The sequence below is a fragment of the Pecten maximus genome, chromosome 6 (assembly GCF_902652985.1).
Source record: "Pecten maximus chromosome 6, xPecMax1.1, whole genome shotgun sequence".
Lineage (NCBI taxonomy): Eukaryota > Metazoa > Mollusca > Bivalvia > Pectinida > Pectinidae > Pecten > Pecten maximus.
Genome location: NC_047020.1, coordinates 2,625,907 through 2,637,440, shown reverse-complemented (window position 1 = coordinate 2,637,440; position 11,534 = coordinate 2,625,907). Strand labels below are relative to the sequence as shown.

The 11,534-nt window shown below is 35.2% G+C and overlaps 1 protein-coding gene across 1 annotated transcript; it reads left to right on the top strand.

Annotated features, from left to right (window-relative positions):
• Positions 1-5,849: 5,849 nt before the first annotated feature.
• Positions 5,850-7,137, top strand: LOC117329946. The gene has a single exon (XM_033888177.1). The coding sequence runs from the start codon at positions 5,850-5,852 to the stop codon at positions 7,065-7,067; it is 1,218 nt and encodes a 405-aa protein (XP_033744068.1). The 3' UTR covers positions 7,068-7,137.
• Positions 7,138-11,534: the final 4,397 nt, after the last annotated feature.

Genomic DNA, 11,534 nt, shown 5'->3' with positions numbered 1-11,534 from the left:
ACAAATAACGTCTGGATGTATCAAAACAGGTAGAAATATATACATGAGAAAATACGCACTTATTTTAAAAGGTTTTTCATAACTGATCTTATATATGTGTGGTCAAACAAATAGGTATGCTACAATTTAAATTTTGAAATGTACTGTCCCTGTCTAGATATGATACATCAGCGTTTTCATTAAAAGCAATAAACGAACATTAAATAAATTTCTAATAAGAGAGTCAAATAAACAAAATATCGATGTGTTAATGCAACTGTATTTTTTTCTCTCACAACCAATCAAACTTAGGCAATATGACATTGATGTAGACTCTGAGAACTGAAGTGGTGACATCGCTTTGTGTGTCAAAGAGCATTGAACATATCAGACTGTTTATATAGTACAAGGCGTTAGAAAATAGTACTATCATTACAGTTAAACTGTAACATGGTTTTACCGTTTTCCACTTGCAAGCCTAGACAATTCTAGGTGTAATATATAGACTAATTTACAAAAGGTGCCGTTATATACTCAAACTACATTAGTTGATAAAGTCCCGTCAAAACAACCCAGTTACCACATGTTGAGCGCTCATTCCAAATTGGTCTCTTTTAAGAAACAAAAAAAAAATCGAAAATGTTCTATAATGATTTGATCAAATCTGACTTGCTTCCCAAAGATGCTATCAAATGGAAGAATGATTTTGATAATAAAGATAAACAAATTTTAGAGAAATATTTTAAAATATCCTTTCTTGTAACTACTTACACAGAGCTTCAGTGGTTCCAATACAGGGTTTTACATTACATATTAACAACTAACTCATTTTTGTGTAAAATTGGAGTAGTTACCTCATCTTTTTGCATACTATGAAAGAGAAACAATTTCTCATATTTTATGGGAATGTCCAGTATTTCTAATTGTTACTGCAAAGTTTTGAAACAGCACTGGATGCTTTGCTCATCCGTTTTTTCTTCCTTTCAGTTATAAACACACTAAACACAAAATACAATGTGCATAAAACTTCTATAGGCTTTAATAAAAGTATAAATAATTATCATTCCTTATATGCGAGAATATATATGTGTTCAATTGGTGTGCGAGAATATGTAAGTTTATATTGGTACACGAGAATATGTATAATCTATTGGTATGTGAGACCATGTATGTTCTATTGGTGTGTGAGAATATGTATGTTTATATTCGAATGCGAGAGTATGTTCTATATTGGTATGCGAGAATATGTATTTTCTATTGGTATGAGACAACAAGTATGTTCTTTTGGTATACAATAAGAAAACTGTAAACGTGGTTATTTTCGCGGGCAGTAAATTTCGCGATTTTAATGTGTAAACTATACGCGCTGGGGTAATTTTCGCGATCGATCAACCTTCGTTTGTAGTTCGAGATTACGCAAATTGATATCAATAATACGCGTGGTGGAAATTTTCGCGATTAAAAGGAATCCTAGTAATAAGCGGAAATTCCCCCCTCGCGTAAATTGTCGCGTGTACGGTATGTATGTTCCATTGGTATGTAACAAGAATATGTATGTTCTATTGTATGGAGTATTGTTATACCATATTTACCAGTAATCACTGCATAATTGGAGTGTGTGATATCCATTATACAGAATTTCCCATGTATCTGTGTGCTTATGTACCAATGTATGAGCAGATGTACGAGTGGTGTTATGTAGTTGTATAATGATCATTATATAGAATTTCTTCTTTATGTGTGCGCATGCTGTACCAATGTATTGGCAGATGTACGAGTGGTGTTATGTAGATGTGTGTAAGTACATAGAAGGTGTTAAGATGTCACAATGTGCCCTGTTTATCATGTATATGCATCATTGTATTCAATAAATATAAGTTACAAAAAAAGGAATTGGCGTATCTAGTAGACCTAGTGAGGGAAATCCGGACATGTGTGCGGATTACTTTGAGGTCCTGGTGATGATCACTCATATAACAGTAAGTTTCTTTTCTCTTCAGTCTGACTTTGAACGCAGAGAACCGGACGCGACCATGCTGCTTGCTATTTGTTTTGCTCGGTAAAATTAGCAAAAAGAAGAATGAATATTTTTGGGATATTTCACTAGTAAAAAATATAATAAAATGTGTATTCGGTCAGTCATAGTAAAGGATAGTCATGAATCACAAGAAAGCATCGAGCATTCAATATATAAAAACAAAATAGAATACCGTTACAATAACGAAACTCTAGTTCTAGCTCAAACGCAGAACAGAGAACACAGAGAATTATATCTCAAACTTTACATAACCAAGTCAAAATACGAAAACAGCGCAAGCAGAATAAGACCAGGTGTTTGGTATGATATAAGAACAAAAATGGTTTTGATCGGAACTTCAATCATTCTCACACTTGTATCTTTAGTGCACTTTCTATAGATCCTAACAGTATATTAAATGGAACATGTTCCCATATAGTTCACAAATATTTTCTTATAACGACGTTTGCCTTTCATGTAAAATAATGTTCTCATCACAACAGGACGAATGAGTTCCTAAGGTTGGGATGATGAATAGTGGTGCAAAGAGTAAGACTAATAAAATGTTTTGATAGAAGATAATCAAAATATTTAGAATTTCTCAAAATGGACATTAATTTCACTTGTGCATTTTACCATATCCCAATAGGTTAGGTTTGGTTTGGTTTATTTTGTTTAACGTCCAAGGACTGCGGGTTGTAATTTCTACATGTATTCCTATTGGTAAAAATCAATAAGTAACATGATATGGTACGCAACGACTTAACACAAAGGTACCGACAAAAATATCCCAGTAAGTGACTGGTACCCTTTAGATGGCCTTGTTAGGGTGGGTTGTTTACATATGGGTTCACAAAAATTAACAGAAAAGAGCCAAAGGAAACAGAGTAAGTTTAACTACAAACACAGATCATGTATGTAACCATAAAACTATCTATAGTGAGGTAAGTAATATGTCGATAAAATGTACCTGTTGTAATCTCGATCCTTACCGTACCTGGTCTGTACGTAACAACATAAGTATGTATAAAATAACATGTTCTTTACAGCATAAGTAAACACCTCTATTACCATTATAGAGGATATAACTCAAGCAGTGAATTTACGATGATAAGGAGTTACCACGACAAAACATCACGTGACACTCTGTTTGAATGATTATAAGTTGTTACATACAAACACACGTGCTGTAGCGCACTAAATACTATTGAGGAGAGTAACATCAATGTCGACAATTTCGGGCGTTTGAAGCGTTGCCCATTACATTTTTCTCGATAGCTGCACCCTACAAGAATATCTCGCGTGACGTGTTGATGGTGTATGCAGTTATTATTTATAGCTTAGCGTGAACTGTTTTGTGTTATATTTTATGAAAAAATACTTTACAGACAAATACCATATTGAATTCAACAAACAGTGTACAATAATTTACAGTTGATTAACACGCTTGCCGAACTGTTTCAACAAGTCGTTACAATGCGGAAAATCATAAGTCTAAAACACGGATGTATGTCAGAATTAAAACTGACGAAATGTATGTATTATTATTGATATTTGGCACATTGAGGAAATAAAAATATTGACGTAACACATCATGGTGGAAGGTAAAAACAAGATATACACGTCATCATTAACCTCATCGTCAGGACATTTTATACCACTAATGTGGATACAACAAGAAACACTACATCACGTGTGTAATAACAAAAAGCACCGTGTACAGTGTCCTTGTACATTTTAAACTAAAATGTTGAGTTGTTTCCTAGCAACCACAGCTGCCATATTTACTAACGTCGCAACACATCCCGACTTTTACTTTCTTCGTAGGGTTATCTAAAGAATGAAGTTTATTTTTTCAATATTCATAAGGTCATAACCGCATTCACTTTCTAGACGTATTGACCTTGAATCGCGTTTTGCTTCTTGACATATTCAATTTTAAATATGTCATGAAAGCCAATGTTATGACCTCATGAATATTGAAAAAATGAAATTCATTCCTTATATTAGCACCTTCTCCTTATATCCTTATATTTACATTATGATTATTGTGATGATTGATTGTATCTGTTAAAGCATTTAATGATTTGTAAAAACATTTTCCATGTGGTTTACCTGGGAGTGACGTCGGAAAGATAATAGCAGTTTTCGTGGGAAAGTGTCGGACAGTTCTTGGCACGGTCTTAGTAACCATCATAACAACAACACAAATAAAATTTAGCTTCATCTAGAACAGCTATTCTGTGAGAGTTTCGGAGTGATTTTTATGTTTTGAAAATTTAGGGGACCATAACAACATTGGATTTATGTAAATATTACATGGACCGTGTTTATTTAAAAGAATACGAGAAGAAAAATTCTGATGGAGAGTACTACCCGTGGTAACGTGGTCCCCAATATTACTACACACTGTGATGAGGCTAATGTTGTTATGAAAAATGAATACAACTTTCGCCAATGCTTTCAAGAATGTTAAATGTAAATATAAGGATTTTACCTCCTTTGGATTGCGTATACGGTAGTATACCCGCAGTTGGCAATGAACATATTCTATGGAGCGCTATCGCTATCACCAAGGTACAATCCTTAATTTTTTCCCTCGTGTGCAAAGATGAAAAGAAAAAACAACAACAACTAAACATTTTATATTTCATAGACCTAATTGAATAATAACAAATAAGCGTTTACTAGAGTAAAAACGATAATTTCATAATAATGCCTTCATGCATAAGAACAAATAGGTCATGTTGTTATTGTACGATATCAATGTCATCTATGACGAAGACAAGTCAATAATCTGACAATGAAATTGACAATTATCAATATGACGATTAAGCAACCAAGCGCCACATGTGTACAGGGTATCAGTATATTTACCCCATACCCCGAACCGTAGTTTGTTACGTGACTCGTGGTAGATATGTATGGCCCTTTGTAAACAAATCGAATTGTTTTTCAATCTTTCTAATCCTTAATCATCTACATGTAAATACAAATACATTATATATTACTTTGTTACATTATATGATATTTCACTTCATAGTCTATATAAACCGACCAATCGCCCTTTGCTCTTATTTCCCTACTTCCTGGTTCACTCCTCTTGTACATAGCGGCGGGACTAAATGTCCTCATAACTTTTCGTGGTTGTCGATGGTTACTGACACGAGTCATAACGTTTCATGGTTGTCGATGGTTACTGACAACCGGCCTAGTGTTTTAAACAGTTCGCCAAGTTGTTTAGCTTCTTTAATAGAGATGATAAGAGAACAACCTTAGATAAAGTACAATTCGTCAGGTATAACGAATGTAACACGAGGGTAATCATATACAAACTAGGACGTACCGACAGATGGGGGCAATTATGTTGTGCCTTTTAGTACTTCTCTCTTTTGAAAGTGGTTTCGGAAATTCTCAAACTGTCTATTTGTCTGGGAACCAAACATGGAGCGACGCGTCTACTGACAGTTCATGTTCATTGTTACGACTTACCCACGACAAAGACTTCGTGAATGACATTGACGATATCAGCAGCACGGTCTTGGGGACGCACCAGACAGCGTGGATCGGGGCGCACGCTAAACGTGTTTGGATTAATTTTCAGGGCTGTTATTATGGAATATTTAAAAACAATGACAGCGGAATAGCAATAACGTCACCAGGAGACCCGGCTAAGGAATGTTTACGATATTGTAACTATAGCGGGTTTGTCCTGACAGGAGATAGGTGTGTTTGTTACAAGGATGTTACAGTCACAACGTCTGGTTGTATTGCGGGGGAATGTCACGATACAAAGTACACTTATTGTGGGAGAGGAACGGCTATAAATTCCATCAATGAAACTAATCACTGTATGTGTCAATTCAGTGTGGAAAATGATTCAAGTTACATATCTGGTGACGGTAACTGTCTGGCAGTTACTTACAAACCACAACAACAGTTAATTGCCAGGAGCTGTAATGAAAGGTACCAACCTCTTTGTTATAGACCATCGCAAACTACCAAGTTTTTTACCCTATTGAATACATTTGATTGGTTACACGCCCTATCTGGTTGCTACGTGAACAACTCGCAGTTTGCTTCTACATCCATCAGTTTCAAAGGACTTGAAAATGGCACCTACTGGGTTGGTGGGTTTGCGGTGACATACAAGAATACCAATGACAGATGTATAGCAGTCAGCAGAGCCGATGACCGACTGTCACCTGTTGTGTTGTCTTGTGATACTTTACTCCCAGCGTTATATGTAAACACTTCTGTACCTACTCAAACTACTACGGAACTCAACATCCAAGATACCACATCTATAACTACCACTGACGGTGTGAGACCAAATCAACAAATTACTAACAACATTATTCAGGACAACAACAGTTCTAAGCAGCAAACAACTCGACGTGGACATGAAGTAACAACTCATATCGGACTTTTGACAGCATTTCAAGAAAGTGTGAACAATCTCGAGTTGTCTCCATCAACAAGCCCGGAGCAATTGTCTGTACCAACGGTGGTGGGATCAGTGGTAGGGGGCGTGGCAATGCTAATTATCATAGTCGTTGCTATTTTTCTGTTACGTCGCCGTGGATTGTTCAAAAAGCTTCCTGCTGCTGAAAATAGCGGTGATGGTGATGACATAGAAATGAGAAAGCCTGATAAAGTGGATCACAGCTATACAGAGGTTATAAGTACATCAGATAATGTTTATAATCACCTGGGTGAACTAAAAACTAAACACAATGTGTCAGGTGACGATTTGTATGACCATTCTGGTGATCATAGTGAAACATACGGTCAACTTCACACACACAATAACAAGTATGAAGATGATAGCGAGTATGACCATACCTTTAATCATACAGCACGCGACACATACGGACATTTAAACAGCGTGTATCCACGTGACGATGATAGCGATGACACATACGGTCGACTTCACGCTGGTAAACGTCGAGATAGTGACGATGTTTATGACCATACTGGCGGATCAGGCAACACGTATGATCACATAAACTTTTCTAAACGTCCACCTGAAGTTGAGAGTGATTACGATCATACACGTCTTTCTCAATAACGGACAAAAACAGCCAGATATGGAGGAATAAATATAGTAATAATAATATAGAAATACAAATTACTTAAAAATTGAAGTTATCGATTTAAAATAAGTTTTGTAGTTTCAATGTAACATGTGATGTGTTCATGCGATTGTTTGATTTGAAGTAATAAATAATTAATGTTATTTTTCATTTCGATCTTCTGACGAAAAAGAGCGATGTTAACGTTGTAAACACATTTGTTAAGTAGATCATGGGCTGTTGATTAATATATTACACTTAGGGTATCACCGTCACCGTCGCTATAAAATCGTTAGGGAAATCACCTGTACATTTAGAAGCCGATATCTACCTGGACTGTCCTTGTAGGCAATACTGAGCAACACATCAGGTATGTATTGTATAACGTCCTGCTACAGTACTACCTACGGTCATCTAAGGACGACCTCCCTTGTGTGTGAGATACATGTGTGTAGTCAATGTGTATCTTTTAAAAGAAGCACAAATCTTTAAAAGCGGATAGGACCAGGTGTTCCGCAGTGTCAACCGCTTCATCGGTAACACCGACACTGTTAAAGTAATTTTAAATGAAAGCAATGTCATGCTTTAGCAATAACATACAAATCACATACAATATTTTAACACTTTTCAATATACAATAAATTAGAATGCGCCACAGCTGATTTGTCATTCCAGAACTCCTCAGTAATGCCAAGGGTCTAAACTGTTGACGCTAGCGGGTTAATAAAACCTCATAATTGGTGGACAGAAATGTAAGGTAGATAGAAGACAGTTATGTATGATAGATAGAGGACAGTTATGTATGGTAGATAGAGGATATCTATGTATGGTAGATAGAGGACAGTTATGTATGGTAGATAGAGGACAGTTATGTATGGTAGATAGAGGACATTTATGTATGGTAGATAGAGGACATTTATGTTTGGTAGAGAGAGGACATTTATGTATGGTAGATAGAGGACAGTTATGTATGGTAGATAGAGGACAGTTATGTATGGTAGATAGAGGATATTTATGTATGGTAGATAGAGGACAGTTATGTATGGTAGATAGAGGACATTATGTATGGTAGATAGAGGACATTTATGTGTGGTAGATAGAGGACATTTACGTATGGTAGATAGAGGACAGTTATGTATGGTAGATAGAGGACAGTTATGTATGGTAGATAGAGGATATTTATGTATGGTAGATAGAGGACATTTATGTATGGTAGATAGAGGACAGTTATGTATGGTAGATAGAGGACATTATGTATGGTAGATAGAAGACAGTTATGTATGGTAGATAGAGGACCTTTATGTATGGTAGATAGAGGACAGTTATGTATGGTAGATAGAGGACATTTATGTATGGTAGATAGAGGATATTTATGTATGGTAGATAGAGGACATCTATGTATGGTAGATAGAGGACAGCTATGTATGGTTGATAGAGGACACTTATGTATGGTAGATACAGGACATTATGTATGGTAGATAGAGGACAGTTATGTATGGTAGATAGAGGATATTATGTATGGTAGATAGATGACAGTTATGTATGGTAGATAGAGGATATCTATGTATGGTATATAGAGGATATTATGTATGGTAGATAAAGGACAGTTATGTATGGTATATAGAGGATATCTATGTATGGTAGATAGAGGATATTATGTATGGTAGATAAAGGACAGTTATGTATGGTATATAGACGATATCTATGTATGGTAGATAGATGACGTTTTTGTATGGTAGATAGAGGACAGTTATGTATGGTAGATAGAGGACAGTTATTTATGGTAGATAGAGGACAGTTATGTATGGTAGATAGAGGATATCTATGTATGGTAGATAGGGGACATTTATGTATTGTAGATAGAGGACAGTTATGTATGGTAGATAGAGGACAGTTATGTATGGTAGATAGAGGACAATTATGTATGGTAGATAGAGGACATTATGTATGGAAGATAGAGGATATCTATGTATGGTAGATAGAGGATATCTATGTATGGTAGATAGAGGACAATTATGTATGGTAGATAGAGGACATTATGTATGGTAGATAGAGGACAGTTATGTATGGTAGATAGAGGACAGTTATGTATGGTAGATAGAGGACATCTATGTATGGTAGATAGAGGATATCTATGTATGGTAGATAGAGGACAGTTATGTATGGTAGATAGAGGACAGTTATGTATGGTAGATAGAGGACAGTTATGTATGGTAGATAGAGGATATCTATATATGGTAGATAGAGGATATTATGTATGGTAGATAAAGGACAGTTATGTATGGTAGATAGAGGACATTTATGTATGGTAGATAGAGGACAGTTATGTATGGTAGATAGAGGATATCTATGTATGGTAGATAGAGGACAGTAATGTATGGTAGATAGAGGATATCTATGTATGGTAGATAGAGAACAGTTATGTATGTTAGATAGAGGATATCTATGTATGGTAGATAGAGGACAGTTATGTATTGTAGATAGAGGACAGTTATGTATGGTAGATAGAGGATATTTATGTATGCTAGATAGAGGATATTTTTGTATGGTAGATAGAGGACATTTATGTATGATATATATAGGATACTTATGTATGGTAAATATAAATACATGTTTATGTATGTCAACATGATTTGCAGATAATAAACATTCCTCATTCTGTGATTATACAACCGCAAGAAATACGACACATAATCTGCTATTTTTTACTGAATAAAAGTCGTCTTCTTCAACATAAGTTTGCCAGGGAAAATTGCTTTGGAAAAGAGAAAAGGCAATTTTCAAAGTGAAATGTGAAAATTTGTTCCAACTGCCCAGACTGTGCAGAGGTGTTTGAAATAACCATGCAGTATTCAGCCACATTTACGGACGTTAAAGATCATTGAAATATCGCTGCGGTTCGTGTGCTATATTAAAAATAAATGAAGATAGTATTTGGAGCACAAGAAACACCTTTCCTTAGCTGACCTACTTTCTACCGCTTCAAAATACATACCCCCGTGTTCCAAGTTCTGAGACCCCGATGTGGAGCTTGGACACGGTGTAAGATGTCAGACGACAGAATGATTTGCCATTTTCTGATATTGTCTGATTCTGATATCAAGGACTCCATTAACGCTGGCAACACAAGGAAGTCAATAAAGAGAGTTGTCCGCCGATACCCTGATGAGATACGTATCCAAACTGACTTCGATACGTCTTGTATGAACCGCTTATCGTTATGGCTGTATGGTCGTTTTCAGCTAATAGTTATTCCCACGGTACCAAAATGAATCGTCATGGTCCATTGGCGCGCTATGCGTTGTGAACGGATTATGTATTATAGGTACCATATGAAATAAAATAAAATTGACATATTTAATCGGAATTTTACACTACACATCCATGTATGCCTCTTGTCAACAATGGTAGTTTGTTTATATTTTACTTTGAATGATATGGGATAAATTGGTTATTTTAGTCTACTCGTTTTTGTTTATCCAAGTGAAAATGTTCTATCTGAATATCTTAATCTTTAAACTGAATTCTTTATATCAAATTTCCCTTATGTTGAAAATATATATTTAAATACCGTCAAGAAAAATTCAATGGAATGAAGAAACATAGCAAAATATAAAAAGTCACATCTTCGTGATTCGAACTCCGAACCTGCAGGTGCTAGGCGGTGGTTCTACCATATGAACTATGTCAAAAATTGATTTGAATGCGTAACCAGCACATTTTTCATCAATAAAACTATCTATAAGATATAGATTTAGGTTTTTATTCAGAAACTGAGTTTTTAACACTTTTCTTTTTAAACGATCAACGTTAGGTCGAAACAGGCCAATATGCGTCATACCTCCTTCTAAGTATCTAAACTAGATTCTACTTACAGTTAAATGTTTCAATGACCCTTGGATAACGAGGACTGCTTGGTTATAAAGGTGAGGAATACAAGTAACACAATGTTTCTAATCTTTGTCAGTGGAGACGAAACGTTACAGATAGCAGTATAGTAATAGATTACAATATCAGTAGGCCTACTGCTAGGTAATTAATTAAATCATTGAGTCAAATCTTGAACATTATTATATTTTTGGTATCTATACAATATGCGTTAAAATGTTTATTGAAGAAATTGAAGAAAACTACTTGATTATATAACATGTGCCTTGGATTTTATCATGTATTAAAGACTCTCTATGTTTGTTTTCATAACATATAAATTATGACAATATATACCCTGATGATGATACGATTTATATTACGTTCTATTTTTTGGTGTCTATTACATACTTCACTTATGAATTATTGACGTAATCGAGAAGATTTGACGGAAATTTCTTCTGATATAATGGACATATATAGTTGTTTCATGCGACTTATCATCGTAAACTCATATAATGAGTTTATTGTAATTATTGATCTGTTAATGTTTGTAGATATCCGTTATCAGGTGGTTTATAAACCAACACGTTGGC